Source organism: Nannobrachium achirus (genome assembly GCF_963921795.1).
Source record: "Nannobrachium achirus genome assembly, chromosome: 23".
Taxonomy (NCBI): Eukaryota; Metazoa; Chordata; class Actinopteri; order Myctophiformes; family Myctophidae; genus Nannobrachium; species Nannobrachium achirus.
In genome coordinates, this window is record NC_137830.1 from 18,138,831 (window position 1) to 18,159,596 (window position 20,766).

A 20,766-nucleotide genomic window follows, 5' to 3' on the forward strand; every position below is an offset into this window, starting at 1 on the left:
ACCTGGGAAAGAACAATCGTAACCATGATGATCCATTCTTTAGTCATAGTTGGAAAAAAGCTTGTTTTGACGAAAAACACAATCTGCGAGTAGAATCACAGATATCTCCATTTTTCTGAATTAGCCTAATTCACGGCCCGCCCACCTACTTCCGTTTCTCAGTTTTCCCCGGGTGCTGACTTCAATTTAGAAGGGGAAACTATACTGGACTTAAAGCCAACAAATCATTATTTCTAACAGTAAAGTAAATTATAGTGCATTGTGCCGTTTAGTATCTTGTGTTCTTGATCATGCTAGCCGTATTTTATACTTTACTATTCGGAAATTGCATTAAATTTGCGATTTCTGTGCCAACTCCATAGGCTATGGTAGGATTTACCCCTTCAAAACGGGACTTCAGCACCCGTGGGATGCTGAGTGGGCGGGTCGTGAATAGGGCTAATTGCATAATTTCCGTAATTTCCTGATGCATCGTGGGAATTTGAGTCTTTGCATGACTCCCGGCTGCGGGAGAGCGCGATCTATCGTAAACCACTGAAAAGCCCCAAAAGTGCTGGATTTGATAAAATGCATATATATACTGTATACGTCCTCTGCGGTGAATGTGTTTTAAGACCCGTTATGTTCCGTCATACAACGGTACAGCAAGAATAGCGGTTGTACCCCTAGTGTGTGTGTGTGTGTGTGTGTGTGTGTGTGTGTGTGTGTGTGTGTCAGGGGGCAGGCATCAGCATTTAAAATGAATGAATCAAGCTCAACACCACATTCTCCCAAGTATCCCTGCTGTTGCATGTGACCGTTGGCAGCCAATAGCATTCGAGATGGTACCATTCGAGATGGTACCATTTCTACCAATGAACTTTGATTTCTACAATGATGGCGGCACCCGTACAAGAGACAAAAAAACGTCACTTTCGCAGCATAGAAACCAATAGCTTAACACTGTCCATATATATATATTTTACAGTTTATGGTGTGTGTGTGTGTGTGTGTGTGTGTGTGTGTGTGTGTGTGTGTGTGTGTGTGTGCGTGCGTGCGTGCGTGTGTGTGTGTGCATGTTAAGTGTGTACCTTTCAGGAAACAGTGCCAGGCGGTGGCAGGCCAGCTGTGGCTCCACCCCATGTCCTCATCATCAGACAGCGAGGATCTGGTGGACACCGCTGAGCCACACTCACTGCTGGTCTACAATATGAAGAGACAAAGACTCACTGCTGGTCTACAATATGAAAGAAAACCGTGGCATTTACTCTATTCACAGGTTCTTGAAAGTTCTGGTTCTGGTTTGGCCCTGTAGTGCAAGGGTGTCCTTTAACAGGGGGTCGGGGACCCCTAGGGGGTCCTCAGAGTTACTACAGGGGGGGCCGCCAAATCTTTGTGATAGGATAATTGTTTTAAATTAACAACTTGAACCCTCGCATCCCTATTCTGAGGAGAACTGTAGCCAAAAATAGCAGGTCTACAAGCTGCAAGGCGCTGAGAGCTTGTAGATTGGCTATTTTCGGCAATTAGGTTTGGTGTAGAGGTAAAAAAGAGCAGACCAAGTACAGAGTGAAAGGTCAACTTAACTAAAAACACAAATCCAACAGACTGATGACAGTGCTGTCAAACAAGTCTATGAATCTATCTATGAAATTGATGAAAATCTGCATAACACATTTATACAATATGTAGAGGGGGTCCCTTCTTCATCTCTCTCTCAGCTAAGGGGTCCCTGGCCTGAAAACGTTGAAGACCCCTGCTGTAGTGGAAAAGAGGCTAAGCTTTCCACCCGATGGAGACGATATTACTTGGCTTGAACAGAAGTAGCTCGTCTTCAGACACGGTAGCCTGAGAAAGGTTTCTAGACAAACCCTTTTTCTTTTTTTAAGTGGGACAGTCTGCATTGTTAGCACGCCTCACTGTACGGGCCTGTGTACAATATGAGAGAGAGACAGACCAGAGAGAGAGAGAGAGAGAGAGAGAGAGAGAGAGAGAGAGACAGACACACAGATAGGCAACGTGGCCATACCCTGCAACGCCTGCGCTCCCTGCCATGGCCTCTAGAGGGCAGCGGAGCACTGCTGGAGAGAGTGGGAGGGGGGCGAGCATATGAGTGCAGATTGCTGCTGGTGCCGAATATATGGACCGGAGAGGACCTGAAAAGGGACAAATACAACCATCAGGGAATGTCATTAGCAGAGCAGAGGTCTCTATAGTTGTGCTTCATATCAATGATTTGATGTGAAATCCATGTTTTACACTGTATAAATCAACAACATAAAACTGGCAGATGAGAACGTGGGTGTGTAAACTGTTCACACGCATATTATGCTTATGAGCGTGTATGAACAGTTTATATACCAATGTTCTCATGAGAAACAGTTAGCAAGAGTGTGTGTGTGTGTGTGTGTGTGTGTGTGTGTGTGTGTGTGTGTGTGTATGTGTGTGTGTGTGTGTGTGTGTGTGTGTGTGTGTGTGTGTGTGTGTGTGTGTGTGTGCAGGCACATGTACACACAAACATCGAAGGGGGCTTGAGCCCCTGCCCTTTTACCCATTTGTAAAAAGTGCCCTCTCCAGACCATGAATGCAGTTTTTACTATGGTGAAATACATTAAAATGACCTCTTTCCATGCCATACCTGAAGGCAGCATGCAAGACAATTGCCTTGTCCAAACTCTCCTGAACTTGAATGCAGCATCTCATGTTGAAAGAATTGCCCTCTCTGTGTAGAAATCAAGCATCAAAAATAGCCGACCTTCAAGCTCATAACGCGCCGCAGAGCTTGGAGGTCTGCTATTTTCGATATTTTCACCAAAAGGCCCTTTATGATATTTCAGCCCCTGCCTCTCTAACATTATCTGCACGTCCCTATGTGTGTGGGTGTGTGTGTGGGTGTGTTTTCAGATGTCACAGCCAATACACCAGATGTTGTTGTTGTTGATGATGATGATGACAGTAGATAAGTGACCATTCTGTAAGTGGCATCATCTACAGTCTGGAAGAGGCATTCCTTATCAAGGTGCTGGTTTGGTTGATTTCTGTAATAATTTCCCTTCTTCTGATATCTCCCAACCCCTCCTCACAGCTAAAATGGGGCTTTTGCGACTCATGCAAAAGCCATCCTTTTTTTTGTCCGTTCCAAAGTTACTTTTTTCTTGAATTAATTGTTTTTTTATAGTTCCAAGAGACGCAGCAGCGTGCTGTTAGACCAGCACTTGCAGTACTCGATGAGAAGACGTCTGTTTCTACTTTCCAGAGAGCTTAGGCGATTTCCGGTTACTATTACGCTTTTAGCGTAACTTCTTTAGCGCAAAGAAGGCTTTCTCCTGGAGTTATTACAGCCAGTACCAGTAAGACTCCCTAATCGGGAGATAAGCGACCGTTGGTCGCTTATCTCCACAAATAGGCCAAAAGTTTGTTTTACCAATTATTACACTCTATGTGAACATTTACATCAACAAATCCCAAGTACTGGTTTTTAGGGGTGCTGAGTGTGGCGCAGCAGCGTGTCATGCATTTTCTGACACGCGTGTCATGAATCTCCTAACAGGGCATCATCTGGGATACAATCCCTTTTATGCCCATATATGGAGATCCCTAACATAATCCCTTTCATGCCCATATATGGAGATCCCTAACAGAATCCCTTTTATGCCCATATATGGAGATCCCTAACAGCATCCCTTTTATGCCCATATATGGAGATCACTAACAGCTAACAGAATCCCTTTTATGCCCATATATGGAGATCCCTAACAGAATCCCTTTTATGCCCATATATGTAGATCCCTAACAGAATCCCTTTTATGCCCATATATGGAGATCCCTAACAGAATCCCTTTTATGCCCATATATGGAGATCCCTAACAGAATCCCTTTTATGCCCAGTTGGTTGCTAGTAGGGATGTCACCGAATAATCGATTTTCGAATATTCGTTAGATTAATCAATATTCGATTTTAATATTTCATAATCGATTTTTTTTTTTTTTTTTCGTTTTTTTTTTTTTTTTTTTTTTTTTTTATACTATTTTTTGGCTTAGTTAGTTAGTTTCAACCAAAATATAGAATATAGGCTAACAATAGTATTAATGATAATAGTAAATGGCCATTGATTTATTATTCACACCAGCACCAACTGTAAACTGTGTAGAGTGAAGGAGCACAGCAGAGAGTGGCTGCCTGCTACACACTCCCCTCCCCCCCCTGTCTCAGACACAGGTGTGATTGATTCAGGCTTGATTGTTTGGTACTTGGTGGCCATCATCAAAGAAAAGGGAAAACAGCGTCCTCTGTATTGTAAAGCATCACAGAATCTGTTCTTGAGAGATTAGGTGAACAGTACACTGGCACACTAAAAAGAAAGATGAAGAGTAGTAGTTAGGCTACCAATTACCTGAAGAGCCATGTTGTACATATGTAAATGTGCATTGAAATCCAGTAAAAAAAAAAAAAAAACGAAAAACAGAAGAAAAAAAAACGTTTTTTTTTATTTTTTTTATAAAAAAATAATAATAATAATTAATTATCGATTTTCGAATAATATTCGAATATTGCTATAGAATAATCGATTTTGATAAAGGTCCATTTTTGACATCCCTAGTTGCTAGGGTAAAAAAACATGGTTGCTATGGTAAACAGTTGGTTGCTAGGGTAAACAGTTGGTTGCTAGGGTAAAACCATGGTTGCTAAGGTGGTTGCTAACGTACACTAACAGACCAGCAACAACAGACTGTTGCCACAGCAACGTACACAAAGGTTTGTTTACACATGTGGTGTGATGTCATACTGAAGATATATGACATCACACCGTACACAAACAAAGGTGTGACGTGTGACGTGACGGACGGACGGACGGACGGACGGACGGACGGCCGGTGGAGGTTTTCATAGTAAACTGCTCCCTGACGGTCGCAATAAACACAACTAGGCATCATGGTATTAAACAAGAAAGAAAAAAGAAATAGCAGCAAAAAGAATATAATATTTAGTCTGTTGATCACTGGAATCCAGTAGTATGAATGAGAAGATAACGCTACGTAACGTTGCAACGTAGCTAAGGATAATAAGCGTTTTTTGAGGAGTCACACCAGCCCCATTTTACTGTGAGGAGGTGGTCATCAAAACTCGGATGAGGAGCAACAATAACAGAAATCCACCAAACCGGGTAGGAACATTTATGAAAACATGCAATTTCAGCGGGGGATATGTTTTGGTCTGGACGTCCCCTTTAATAGGCCTAGAATTATTGAATGCTTTAACCAGTGAAAAATAGCAGATATACAAGCTCACAGCGCGGCACCGAGTGCCGCGCTGCGAGCTTGTAGATCTGCTATTTTTGAAAAAGTCGTGAAAATGTGTGCAAATCTTTGAATATATGTATTTTCAAAGCGAACGTTTGTAACTCAAATTGTGCTTCTGGGTGGTCCCTGGAACTAGATATTTTGAGATGGGGGTCCGTGGCCAAATACATATCATTTTGGGGGTCCTTCACATGAAAAGATTTGAGAACCACTGACATAATAGTCTCTCAAGAACAGACTAACTGAGCTCCAGTTAAGTGAAAAAGACCTTTTCTTTGACGATGGCTGGCCAGATTGCCGACATAGAAACATAGGTTTTTCAAAAACCCTTAGAAGGATTCAAAAGACATTTATAGAATCGGGTCAAAATTCTCATTTTCATGATTTTTCAAAAATAGGGTTCTGCTATTCTTCAATAGTTAAAGCATAAAATAATGATACACAATAATGTGTACCCGTTCTGAATGGGTTAAGTACCAACGTCTTAAGGATGCTATTATACAGCTTGCTTACAAATGTAAACTGCTTGTGTTCATATTTGGAAGCCTCTGTAATGTCCATCAATCAGTTTTGGGAGGCCTGCAGATTGCAGGAATGCCCAAGCCAACAGCTAAGGCATTGGAAGAATTCTGTTCAATGTCTGTGATAATTGGCAGTCGCCATATATGGGGGAGGCCGATGCTTCCTGTATGCATGATCTGTATCATGAAATATTGTTGTTGAGTTTGTGCATCTACCATTTGTTGTGTTCAAGAGTTCCTTGTTAAATGTCAACACAAATAAAGATATTAAATGTGTGTGTGTGTGTGTGTGTGTGTGTGTGTGTGTGTGTGTGTGTGTGTGTGTGTGTGTGTGTGTGTGTGCATGCGTGTGTTGCGTGTGTGCGTTGCGTGCGTACACCGACCTGCTGTGTGGGGACCCCTGCTGCAGCAGCGGGCTCTGGGGTCCGGTGGCGATGTGAGCCAGCTGTGTGAGCCAGTGCGTGTCCGGGGGGGCCGTGGGGTTTCTCTCCTGGTGGGAGACCCCCGCCGCTAGCTGGTAGAGGGGAGCCCCCGCCGCCTGGTGCACCTCCTCCGTCACCTCCTGCAACTCAGGGAGGTCGTCTGGGGGGAGAGAAATACACACCCAAACACACCCTAAATCACCTCCTGTTGTTGGGGGACAACTCTAAGGCGCCCTACACACAGTTGCGACAGCTATCGTGTCCGTGCAGTCTGAGATTGAGGGGGGGAGGGGAGGATCCAATGCATTGTCTATAGAGCATCGCAGTGCGGTGTCGGAAGTAAACAACCCATTCATTTTCACCATAGCGTTTTTCATTATCAGCCACAAAGTCGTAGCAATTCAATGTACACTTACCACTAGGCTGGTGGTTGTAAAATGGTTCTATATGCTCCTGTAGAACCCCCGAGTATGTATGCAATCACTCTAGTTTTAGTAAAAACACGTTTTAATCAAGATCACACGGAGAAGAACTTTATTTCCCATACTGCTAAACATGTACATCCGGTGAAATCGACGTCTGTGATTGGTCTAGCTTCTTCTTCTTTCATGTATCTTGCGGTTACCGCGGAAGTAGCTACAGTACTGCCCCCTGTCTTCCCGGCGGATTATTGCACGTCAGCAGAACTCCGTGAGCGATCGTCTTTCTTTTACAAATATGATGCACTATGTTAAGGATGACGATAAGGGCGTCCACAGAGATGACAATCACTACATTTCAGGCCATATGCTGGCCTGGATAACTAAACGGAGCGTGATTTAAGGGCTTTATTTCAGGAAACAACAACAACATTCGCAATGCATTCTGGGAGTGTAGTTTCCGCAATTTTAAAAATAATGATGTATTGTACACAGTCTTGTACCCTGCCCTTTTTTTCAGCTTTCTAATTAATCTTTGCATTCAAAAAAATGTGAATATTGACATGATCCCTCTCCAGCCGAGGTGGCTTTGTCCAAGGCTTAAAAACGTTTAAATAAATACTTTATGAAATGTCTATGGAAGAAATGAATGCGGAAAACGCTTCCGACACCAGAGTGAGGACGGGGTGGGGCTTCAACTGCGATGCTCTATGGAAGATTGTTTGGTTTTTTGTCGTTGCCGTGTCTCTTGGCCAAAAGACAGCCTGTGGTTGAGCTAGAGACACGGCAACGACAAAATACCAAACAACCTTCCATTGACAATGCATTGGACCTCCCCCTCCCCCCTCATTCTCAGACGATACGGAGAAGATGTTTCACGCATATGTGTGAGTCCGGTCTTAGTTTTATAGGGACAGACGTAGGATTTTATGGCAGCAAGATGATGTTTTTTTTATGTTCCGTTTAAAGGACAACTTTGTTGTTGTTTCTACAACAATGGTTCATATTTTAGATTGTAATTAGAGAAAAGAAAAGATGAGTGTCAAAATGTTTTCATTTACTGCTTTCTACTGTTTTAGAGATTTTAGCTATGTTGATTTCAGTGGTTGGGGGCATGCGTACAAGTGGCTAAATATGTATTTTTAGAAAGAATAAGCAGGCGATTTCTTTATTACTATTTACAGCAACACTACTAGCACCCATAAGTCACATCTGCCCATGACGGATTGCGGTGCATTTAGGGAATGGGCTTATTGTGTCTAGAAATACATATTTTGCCACTTGTACGCATGCCCCCACCCACTGAAATCAAAATCGTTAAAAATCGCTAAAACAATAGAAAGCAGAAAATGAAAACCTTTTAACACTCATCTTTTCTTTTCTCTAATTACAATCTAAAATATGAACCCTTGTAGTAAAAAAACTAAGTTGGCCTTTAACCATGTTTATATATATATTTATTTGTATGCCTTATTGACAGAACAGTAGACTGACAAGGAACGGGGAGAGAGATGGGGAGTGACACGCAGCAAATCTGGTCAGGCTCGGGAATCGAACCAGCGACCCGCTGCAGGCTACACAAAGCCTATGTGGTATGCGCCTGGACCAGTAGGCCAGTTTTATGGTGACAGTTGTAGGATTTTATGGCAGCCGATTATGGGTTTTTAATGTTCCGTTTAAAGCATGTTAGAAGACCATGAAACCCATTCTTAACACACCGTAATTTCAAATAAGGGAGGCACTTGTAAAACATTAAATGATTAATTTCTTGACTCCCCTGACGAGTACAGGACTTTCATGGTGAAGCAGCGACATACTGTACAGTAAGTGTGTTGCAGCTTCCAGGAGATTAAATATGGATTTGTGGAAGATACAAGGCCATTAGGTTTCTAGTGCTCTTGTGTTGCTAAATCCTTCACATACCGTATACAGGGTTGTGTGAAAAAGAAAGAAAAAAGATTAATAGTGCAGGCAAGGTAAATAGTATTTACCCTGCAATAATCCAAAGAAATACCTTGAATCCAATTAGTAGAACGTGTTTCAGTGTTTTCTTTGAAGTCGAGCATGCCCTGTGAGCAAGCATTGCTGAGAAAGTCTTTGATTCTTAAAGGACCCCAATACCACCATGGTCTATTTACAGCTTCAGTCATATCTCCTACATAAACACACACCATTTTCCTGTTTAAATATTGTAGATTTTGCTTGTGTTTGCAGTTTCTCTATAATCAAGTTACCCGAACGTACTTAACCTGAATGCCTCGCTGAATCACTGAAGGCTAAACGTTATGGGTGTCTGAATTTTCATCTGGGATCTCAGCTAGATCTTTCACAGTCTGCACTTTAAAATGCACAGTGACAACGTAACAATGCAAAGAAGATAAACCGCACAAAGATGATTCAGTGTGTTAGACCAACTATCTCAAGCAAGCAAGCTTCAAGTCTCTGTGAATTGATTTGATCATAGCGTATTGAACTGAATTGAATCCAGTGGCTTCCAATCACGATATGCTTTGGGAAACGCCTGGCAGTAAGTAGTACACTGTACACTTCTTTAGCATAAGCATGAGGGAACTAGCAGCTCTGAATAAGCTTACACAGTAAAATACTGAGTGAGCATTTATCCCTTTGTAACGCAGCGTGTAACCAAATGGACTGTTACATTATTATTACCCGGCTTGTTTGGATGCTTGATTCTGATTGGTCGAGCGCTGAAATCAGAGGTCTGATATCCCAAGATAACAGACCGCTCCGCTCTATAACAGACCGCTGCCTAATCAACGGCTCAGAGCAGCTGCTGCATTCAGGCTGCACTGCGTGGATTTAGTGCTGTATCCAACATGTCTACCATGTAGGAGCCCTTCAGGTTGATATGCCACCTCCGCTTCGCGTCGGTGGCATATCAACCTTTCGGGCTCCTATCACTCGATAATGACTGCTGAGCGAGATGTTATCCCTTACATAAACCCTATTGTGGCCATGTCATAATAGGCGAACATTCGTCAAACATAGCAGATCTACCAGCTCAGTGGTTCTCAAAGTGGATTCCATTGACTCTCTGGCTTCCTTTAGTGGGGTCTAAATTGACAACATTGACAACAAGTCTGTAACTCTGATAAAAACTGAACCAAATGGACCTGTCAGGGTTAAGGGGAGACCTTCAAATGTCAAAGTTTGAGAACCACTACTAGCTCGTAGATGCTTGTAGATGGCCTATATGACGTACTAAGTATATAGTTATGCAACATTATGTAATGCAATAATAACTGACACTTTTTAAACTGTCTCATATTATGGATTTAGTCCATTTGTGGAATAACTTGAATGTGTAAACTGTAAATGGTATTGGAAACATATAATCAACCCCTAAAACAACATTGATAAAGAAATATGAAGAACCACTGTACTAGCTCGTAGATGCTTGTAGATGGGCTATTTTTGCTATGACATACTAAGTATATAGGGCAAGGTTCCCCAATAGGCGGCCCGCGGGACATTTGCGGCCCGCGGGGGGCTACTGTCTGGCCCACACCAACCCCAGTAATAATGGTAGTATAAGAGCAGCAACAACACTAGTATATCGTCGTTGTCGGGTGGAAATCTCGTATCTCCAAATTTGTATGTTCTTTCGCAAAGTAAAGCCCTGCTTCATCATACATGGCCGTCGCACAAAAGTAGTGAAAACAGCAGTTCTACAATGATAAATGCGAAACAAACGGTTGTGGACATACAAGATTTTCACCCGACAACGACGACATCTGAACTGTCGCTGGAGTAGCGGGAACACCACCGTCGCCCCCTGCAATGTTGTGGCCCTCGGCTTGGTACCCTAGACATAATTTAGCCCTTGGGGAAAACTAATTAGGGAACTCAGGGGTTGACACTAAGGTCTCAGAGGCACTTGCCCATCGGGCAAGTACAGGTCATGTTCTACTTGCCCGAAGGTCATGCCCACTTGCCCGAAAATTAATTGTCCATTATAAAATGATAGGTACGATTGTAATTACCGCTCAATTTAACACTTATTTCTTTACTTTCTGGGGCTGTGCGAGAAAAAATGTCAGACTTCAATACCTCCAAATCCAAATACCTAATTCCTACATACTTTAGCTATGATTGAATATGTCTATGGTTTCACACTTGTTATTTTATATTTTTAAACGTAGCAACAGTAATAAAAAAAACAGCACATTATAGGTAAATAGTGTTCTTATTTTACATTCCACAGACCAGAAGACAGCGCAGTGGCCACGTTCAGGTGTTTAGACAGATATCTCGTGTTGTGTTTATAGACATGTGTGTCCCCTCTCAAATTGTACTTGCCCTGTCGGGCAACCTGAAGGCCAACTTCACCTGCCCTGACGTTTTATTTACCTGCCGGGGGCAGGTGGGCAAGCCTTAGTGTCAATGCCTGGAACTCTGATACAGGGTTGACGTGCTATTCGGTCAGAGTGCATAGGCTTCATGTATACGTACCATATTCCATGTGACTGTCACTGGTAGGCCCTCCGGGCGAGGAGGGCAAGTGTTCCTCACAGTGCAGCTGTTCATCTCCGTCTGTGTCCATCATCATACCTGGACGTCCAAACACAGGAAACACATTACAGCAGGGAAAAACTCTAACACGGACAAAATTCTAATATCACATTATTTATTTGTCAAATACTTTGACTACTGTAATAATGATTTTTGGTGATTAAAACAGTGCCTGAAGAAGGTCTATGACCGAAAGCTTGCATTTTGCCTAAACTGAAAATAAAAACTTGATTGTTTTGAGTCTGCGGAGACTGCTTTTATTTTTCATTTTGTCCTTTTTGGCTCCAGCACCGACCTCACCTGAACCTTTTTGGCAGATGAGCGGTGTTTTTTTCACTATCTGTGATTTTTCTTTTTTTTTTTATATTAATTTTTATTTGATTTTATAAAAGACAATACAAGACATAACAAGACAATACAATACACACCAGACTGGAGAAAATATTATAAACGAGCGTGGTTACCCATCATACAAAAAGTACAAAAGTCTTAATTTATATGAAAAAAAACTTTGAACAGTCAACTTTGAACAGTCACTTGAAGTAATAAATAATTATAGCCTATAGAGGTATAAAAGTTATACAATATATAAATATATAGCGCAAACTTGGTTAAAGTCAGTGTCATAGAGAGTCGAGATGACCCGTAATAGGACCCCAGATGTATTCGTATGTTGCAAAACTATCCTGTTTGTGGCAACGCAGCCTCTCCAAGTGTATTAGTGATATAAACTCATTAAGCCATTTATTGAAACATGGAATAACAGCGGTCTTCCACTCCGCTAATATAATTCGTTTCGCTATAAGTATACCGAGCATAAGAGTCTGCTGCACAGCGTACGGCAGAGCGAGAGAGGCTTCGGAGCAACCAAGCAGGACAGTTGGTGCGTCAGGTTCAATATTAGTACGGTATACATTGCTGTACCACGCAAAAATACTCTCCCAGAACGGAACAATCCTTGGGCACGACCAGAACGTATGTCCCAGCGTTCCCTTGGAGATGTTACATCGGTCACAAGTGTCCGAAACAGTTGGATACATTTTGTTCATTTTTTTTTTCCAATAATATTTTTTATTGATTTTCAAAGTTATGACAAAAAAGAAAAGACAAGACAGACAGACAGCTCAGCTCAGACACGTTGCAAAAGCAAAGGACACAGGTATCAATGTACATTTCTTTAGATTATATACAACATTTTGTTCATTTTAACCTTGGAATAATGTAATCTGTGTATCACTTTAAACTGGACAAGCTGCAACCTGGCATTAATTGTGGCTGAGTGGATTCTCTTCAACCCCTCGCTCCAGATCTCATCGGACAGTTCCACCTCGATATCAGCCTCCCATGCGGCCTTAAACTCATATGCTGCCATTTAACAATACCTTCGTACTCTTTAACTGCCATTCGTCTCCATAGACTTCCATGTAATTCATAGTGCACGGATCATGCACACCCATGCCTAGATAATGCACCACGTGTGTCCACATTGCTCACAGCTTTCAAACAAAAAAATCCGAATGGAAATCCGTTCAGGCATTCATGAGATAGCAGCCATTATGTTTTACACTGTTGTGAGCTTGGAGGTCTGCTACCTGAGTTGTATGGGGGTTGTATGGGGGTTAAACAAGCAATTTCGCGATCGCTATCATGCCTACTAACGTTTTTGGGGTCCCAAAACATTTTTTGAAAATTTTTTTTTTTTTTTTCAAAATGGCGGAAATTCTCGGGTTCCTCGGGCGTGGCAGGGAGGGACATCGCGAAATTCTCGGGTTCCTCGGGTTTGGCAGGGTATGAGTTAACACATATGGTGCCAACCCCGAGTTTCCCGAGTTTGTATTGGTACTAGTGCTGTGCCAACCCCGAGTTTCCCGAGTTTGGGCCGTTTTTGATTTTTTTTTTTTTTTTTTTCAAAAAATTTTTTTTCAAAATTTTTTTTTGGACCTCCAGAAATGTATTAGGCATGATCGCGATCGCGAAATTGCATGTTTAACCCCCATACCAACCCATTCTTTCAAACATGGCAGCCATGTTTGTTTACTTCTGAAGAAAACATAATGGCTGATAAATCATGAATGCCTGAACGGATTTCCAAGCGGATTTTTTTGTTTGAAAGCTGTGAACAGCATCTACACACGTGGTGCATCATCTAGGCATGGGCGTGCACTTTTTACACACTTGCACAATTACATGGAAGTCTATGGTAACCATGGCAACGCGGGACATTGGCCGGAAAAAATCATTGCAACATAAGTGTTAATAAAGTTGACATTCTTTTACCCCCCTACACCAAATCTCTTTTTTTTCCCCTTTTTTTTAATACGATTTTTACGATTACTTTTATGACTTTATTGATAGGACAGTAGACTGACAGGAAATGGGGGGGAGATGGGGAGTGGCACGTGGCAAAGGTCGTCCGGATCGGGAATCGAAACTGCGCCGCCGCCATGTAGCAATGCCTAAGTAGTATATGCGCCTGGACCAGTAGGCTAGCGGGCGCCCCTACACCAAATCTATTTGCCGAAAATAGACGATCTACAAGCTCACAACGCCTCGCTTGTAGATCTGCTATGTTTGGCTAAGGTTCTCAGAATATGGACGCTAGGATTCAAAGATTTGGAGGACTGCCTGCCTGTAGTAACTCTGAGGACCCCCTTTTGAAGACCCTTGCTCTAAGAGTTACGGGGCTTTCCGTGGTCTAACGGCGTCCCTGAAATTAAACCGTTCTAGAAGCACTGACTGGGCTGTAAGATAAAGAATGTTGTGTGTACCTGTGTGTTCACTGTCTGCTTGTGTAAGGCTGTGGCGGTTGGGGTCACCGGACGGGGTCACCACCTCCCACACCATGGTAAGGGCCTTCAAAGATGATGTCAACTGTGACACACACACACACACACACACACACACACACACACACACACACACACACACACACACACACACACACACACACACACACACACACACACACACACCCTTTGTTTGAATATTAAGAATGTTTGAATTGATTGACTGAAAACTTAATTAGAAGTCTAAAAAAGGAAAAGGTACAGGACAGTACAGATCACTGATACAAGGTCAACTAAAAGGATATAGATCACAAGATTACAGTTTAGGCATTTAGCAGGCGCTTTTAGTTTTAATCCAAAGCGACTTACAATAAGCAGGTAATACATCAATATAATAAGCAAGATAATATGTCAGTACATCAACAACAATACAACAAATGCATAGGAATATCAATCTAGAAAAAAAATGTATAATAGCATAGGTAGACCACGCACCTAATCAGTAAAAAAACTCCTAAAACCTATTGCTATCTAGCTTCACGTATGGTCATTGAGGGAAGGGGAGTGTTACAGTAGTGCTATGGGTTTAGGACCTAAACTTTAGGTGGAGTCTTCAGTCCACGCCACGGTGGAAGAAAGCTGTTTAGTAGGCTTGTTTGCATTGGGGTCCCTATGAACTTAATCCATACAACATTAAAGGAGTAGTTCACCCCCAAAATGACTTTTTTCTATTGATTACCCACACCATGTAGACTTGAATTCAATAGTATTTTTGTGTAATTGTCACATTCCTAAAACAAAAAAATTGATTATAGTAAATTTAACTCCATTGATTCCGGGAGGCAGGGTCCCCATCCGGAATCAATGGGGGTAAATGTATTATAGGCTAATACATTTTTTGTCTTAGGAATGCAACAAATACCCCAAAATATTATTGAACTCAAGTCTCCATGGTGTGGGCAATCAATAGGGGAGAAAATATATATTTTGGGGGTGAACTACAAATAAAACCTACAATAAAACACAGTAGGCCGAAAAAAATCATGAGATAGTCCGAATAACAGAACAAAAAAAGAATGTAAAGAGATGTTACAGCCTACAGGAGGAGTTCAATATGTCTTAATAACATAGTTAGCCTACATGGCTGATGCAACCACCCCACCCCCCAAGGCAGCTATTACAACTCCAGCACCCCCCCTCACTGGAGCTCCGATGTATATAGGCTAAAAAGGGAAGGGTTGCATAGGGACACGGATCACATTATGTAATGCAATAATAACTGCGTTAGGACACCTTTTAAACTGCCTCATATCATTGATTTGGTCCATTTGTGGATTAACTTGAATGTGTAAAAATGTAAACGGTACTGGAAACATTTAATCAATAACCCAAAACAACGTTGATGAAGAAATATGGACAAGTAGTCTGTAAATATGAATGTATTTCGCAACTCGCATCATGTGATCATCTAGCCCTTGAAACACGACCGTCATGGATGAGGTTGAAAAGTTTAGCCAAGTTGCCACGTTACGTCCCATAAACGTTCAAATTTCTAAAGATAAAGTGCTTCCTGAAGGCTCAGGATGTCACAATATGATACGCTCAAGCATTATTACCCTTATCTTCCGTATTGTTGAATAAAAAGTATTTTAATCCGACCAACGGCCATTTTCTCGCATTTTCTCAAGGAGGCGGCCCCATCGGTAGCGAGGGGTACTGCACTCTCACACCATTAAAACCTTTTCAGACAATGGCAACTGATCGGATTAAAATGCTTCTTATCAAACAATACGGAAGATACGGGTAATTCTGCTAGAGCGTAACATATTAACACATTCGTGAGTCTTCAGTAAGCACTTTTTTTTTAAAATCTGAACCTTTGTGGAGACGTACGCGGCAAATTGGCTAACCTGCTCTTCGCCAGGTTCAATCTCGTCCATGACGGAGTGTCATGTTTCAGGGCTACCAGTCAGTCAGTGATCATCTGGTGCACGCAGGCCTTGTTTATAAACTTTAACTGGATCTGGCGCATGCGCACTCCACCCCCATTCATTCAATACTGAGAAGCCAGATCCACGATTCATTCTGAGTAAAAGTTGTTAAAATGAAATAAAACGCCAACGTTTTTGACCAAAAAAAAACTAAAACAGTCCCTCTGAGGCTGGAAGGTCGTTGTCAGCGATGACAACGTCTGTCACGAATGATCAGCGACACTGTGGCTGAAAGCAACATAGTGTTGTTGTCTACGATTGAAAACAAAGTAAAAACAACGTCGACGACAAAATAATAAGCGACTTGCCTGGTTTAACGGTTTGTTTTTCTGCCGTGCATCCATTGATCGCACTGAAACAAATATACATACACGAATGAACGAGATCGCGTCTTCTTCTTGCGCAAGCTGTTACAACAAAACAAAAAACGTCAACAATGAAAGAAAGGAAAAAAAATCCAGTTGGAAACACTGGCTGGGCTTTTAACGTTAAATTGCGACAAATGTACGCGCTGTCATGTCTGATCGTTTCATCGTGTGTTTAGTTCGGGGACACAACGGTCCGAACGACGCGTCTGCTTTGCGGATTTAATGTGTTTTTATGTCGAAAGATTTCAATGAACTTTTTCTTTTTGCACAACTCACCCAAAACACAGTCCTCTGCCTCTGTCTTGTCTTCCAGCACGGAATAGGTGGGCTGGTTGTAAACACATCTCCCCGAGCCCTCCTATTGGCTGGAACCGACGTCAGTCACCTGCTACTCGCGTTCCCATTGGCTCAGAGGAGACCCTTTAATTGTAGTCTTTTTAACCCTCTTTTTTTATGGCCTCAATAATAAAAGATTTGGGTGGGTTATGTTGATGCTGGAAAGAAGACATTTTTTACAATTATATTATATTGTCTCTGTATCAGTGTTTCTCAAAGTGGATTCCAGGGACTTTATGGGGCTCTAAATGGCCCCATACAAGTCTGTAACTCTAAACAGTGTACAAATGCAACCAAATGGACCCGTTAGGGTCCACTTGGTTCCATTTGTATGCTGTCAAGAGACCTTGAAATGTAAAGGTTTGAGAAACACTGCTCTATATGACAATGGTTCCCAAACAGTGGCATTTTTATGGGTCCCTTAATTTTTTTTCCTATATTTTGTTTTTAATTATTATTATTTCAAAACATAGAAAAAAGAAAATCATGAATACAACATATATATAATGTTTTGTTCTAAGTAATTTAATTAATAAATACAAGTAAAAATCATTCCATTAATTAGAAAACAAATAAAGTAGTACTAGTGAATATAGCCAATCTACAAGCTCACAACGCGGCTTGAAGCGACGCGTTGTGAGCTCGTAGATCTGCTGTTTTCACTAGTTTGGGTCGCGGGCAAACGACTCCTTTGGGTCTCGACCTGAAATGTTTTGGAACCACTGCCCTATTATATGGCATAACCGAACCATTTTAGTGGCTAAACGACAGACATTGTTAATGGACATGTTGAGAAACAATCATAATAAGTTTGAGATGGTGCGTTCTGTCATAGAAAAAAACTAACTTTATTGCAGTGATAGTGAAAATAACATTAAAAAAACGGAGGAGTAATCTGCAATAGTGTAAATTCAATAACATTACAAAGGCATGAACACCAGAAAAAATGAAGAGTGAAAGTACTGCTAGGATGGATGGGGAAAAAACAGATTGCCAGCACACCAAACAATACAAATAAGCAGTGTTGGGGAAGTTAAAGTTACATGTAACTGAGTTACGTAACTAAGTTACATTTTGCTGTAACTTGCTGGTAAGTAACTGAGTTACATTCATATTTCTGTAACTTGCCAAGTAACTGAGATACTTTTTGGGTCATTTTTGGCTCAAGTTACAAGTTAAAAGACGTTACAAGCGAAGTTATAATTTTACATTTAAGTTTTGTTAAGATTGACGATCAAATGTCCTCAACAGATCATAATTTTCTTCTTTTTTTAACTTTATCTTAATAACACAGATGTTTACTAAAGAAAATGCCAACCTATTTGGCATGTGACTTTTTTGTAGGATATTATATTTTGTTTCATGTACACCACATGTACATTCTCAATTTAACACTGAAAAAAAAGTAACTTGAAGTAACTCAGTTACTTTTTCTATGTAACTTGACACTTTATAAGTTAAATTTCTCCAGGGGTATAACTTTAACTTGATCAAGTTACTGCCATGGTGAGTTACTTGTAACTGTACAAGTTACACTTTCAAAGTAACTTCCCCAACACTGCAAATAAGGCTATACAAGAACACACTAATACTCTTATTAAATATGATATACGTATATATGCACATGTTGTTGGAATAGGTATTACATGTGTGCAGAGGTAGACAAATAGAAAACCCTTCTACTAGCTTGCATTGGAGTTTGAACTTCAGACAAATGCAGTGACAAAATAGCGATTCATGAGGATTTGGAACATCTGTTTCAAATAGAAGAGGCAGTACAAAACACGCAATGAACGGAGCATCACTATTAAGACATAAACATTTCTTTTTAAATTAAAAGTTTAGCAGCAATGTACAAAACGTGTCCAAAGGTTAGGGCTAATTGACTGTATGTTGTTCCTGGAAAATGAACGTTTTTTTGGCGAGCAAGACAGTCATACTGAAAGAGGAAGCAACTCGTTACTCGTCAGGTTATCACTTATCAGGGGCGTCACAAGGGGGGAGGAAGTGGGACTGAGTTACTAGGGCCCAAGTGGGAGGGGCCTGGAATTATTTTTTTAGCTATTGAAAAATAGCAAATATACAAGCTCACAGCGCGGCACCGAGTGCCGCGCTGCGAGCTTGTATATCTGCTATTTTTTTAAAAGTCGTGAAAATGTGTGCAAGTCTTTGAATATATGTATTTTTTTAAGCGAACATTTTTATCTCAAATCTTGCTTCTGGGGGGTCCCTGGAATTAAATATTTTGACATGGCGGTCCGTTGGCCAAATACACATCATTTTGGGGGTCCCTCACATGAAAAAGTTTGAGTACCACTGAAAAAAAACTCAAAAATAGCAGATCTACAGGCACTCGGTGCCGCGCTGTGAGCTTGTATAACTACTATTTTTCAATAGTTAAAGCACAAAATAATGCATAATAATGCGACCATTCATGGGGGGGCCGCAATGAATCCTTGTACCCAGGGCCCAGAATTTGGTGCGACACCCCTGCAGGTCATCTTTGTGGAAGCAGTGGCAGTCACTTGAACCCCCTAGCATGCCTATTCTGGGGGGAACAATGGTCAAAAATAGCCGCTCCCCCAAGCTCACAACGCGGCAACGTGTCGCATTGCGACACTTTGTGAGCTTGTAGATCGACCATTTTTGGAGAAGAGATTTGGGGCTCTATTTCCATCCATGCCTTACCCCTCGTCCCTGAACTCTTTTGCCATTTCTTTTTGAAAAACATTTTTAAATATCTCAAATAGCTGATCTACAAGCTCACAACGTGTCGAAGTAGATCGGCTATTTGAAGTATTTTTTAAATCAAATCAAAATAGTAAAAAAGGGCAAAGAAGTTTAGGGATAAGGGTTAAGGAATGGATGAAAATATAGCTCTTAAGGTCTTTGCACACTGCTGCGTTTTTTCGTCCGAATATCGGAGCGAATTTCGAAGCAAGAAAATTAATAAAATCAACATCATGCTATGTCAATCACTGGGTCCCTTGCTCTCTCTCTCCTCTCTCTCTCCTTGTCCAGAAAAAAAGTTTTTTGCGGATTTCGGATTTCCAAAACGCAACGAAAAAACGCAGCAGTGAGCAACCAGAATCTAAGGCCGCGCTCACACATGTGCGTCACGCATCATCATCTTATCGTCTGAGAATGGCCACTGGGAACGCCGTACTAATGCATTGTCAATGGAAGGTTGTTTGGTTTTTTGTCGTTGACGTGTCTCTAGCTCAACCGCAGCCTGTACGCTCTTGAAGAGACACGGCAACGACAAAACACCAAACAACCTTGCATTGAGAATGCATTAGTACGGCGCCCTCAGTGGCCATTCTCAGACGATAAGATGATGATGCGTGACGCAGATGTCTGTACGGCGCCTAAAAAGCGGTCCAACTTATGTGCAGTTGTAAACCTAGGTCTACATGACTGAGAATCGAGGGTTTAAGTGGTTAATTTACTCTCGCACAACACTGTCGTAAGACAAAGTAAATCAGGCTTGGTTCAGCCTCGGTGTTGGACAGGTCGCTCGCTCACGGGCTAGCAGTTATAACAAGACATTAAGTATAAAATTACATCTTCTCAAATATAGCTTATCAGCGCGACGGTAAACAAACATCCACAACTTATAATGCAATGCCTATCAAGTGATAAATATCAACTGTTCATTCAGTTTGTATACTGTAGTTAGTTTCGTTTTTTTTTGTCTTTTCTTTTTTTGCTACTGAGCATGGTACACCAGAACCATATTAAAAATAAACAAAACAGTTGACCACTGTACTGTATACTCTCATACATAAACTTTATTATAAAATCTATGGTGAACATCTAACCTGGTGCACTACAGTACAGACCTCAAGTACGATATGTAGATATGCATTTCTTTACATCTTTAAAAAAAAAAGAGAGGAAGAAGAAGAAGAAAGAAAGATTGGCAACCAGTGTTAATTTTTGCAGCAAATTTTGATTTAGTCTTAGTCTTTTGAATAACACACCATTTAGTCTTAGTCCTGTCTTAGTCTTCTGAAATAGTTTTAATCTAGTCTAGTCTTAGTCGACTAAATATCAAAACATTTTTTAGTCTTAGTCTTTTGGGATTAGTCTTAGTCTTTTAGTCTTCGT

General features: G+C 41.3%; 1 protein-coding gene across 1 annotated transcript in view; it reads right to left on the bottom strand.

Moving 5' to 3' along the window:
• The window catches only part of LOC308309168 (HMG box-containing protein 1-like), a 29,401-nt gene extending 12,777 nt beyond the window's left edge, over positions 1-16,624 (bottom strand). Inside the window, exons 1-6 of the mRNA XM_080754644.1 lie at positions 16,597-16,624; positions 13,944-14,046; positions 11,116-11,214; positions 6,185-6,383; positions 2,009-2,135; positions 1,071-1,182 (exon numbers count right to left, since the gene is read on the bottom strand). Coding sequence (XP_080610770.1) covers positions 1,071-1,182; positions 2,009-2,135; positions 6,185-6,383; positions 11,116-11,214; positions 13,944-14,019 — 613 coding nt within the window. The 5' untranslated portion in view covers positions 14,020-14,046; positions 16,597-16,624. The remainder of the gene's footprint in view (positions 1-1,070; positions 1,183-2,008; positions 2,136-6,184; positions 6,384-11,115; positions 11,215-13,943; positions 14,047-16,596) is intronic.
• Positions 16,625-20,766: the final 4,142 nt, after the last annotated feature.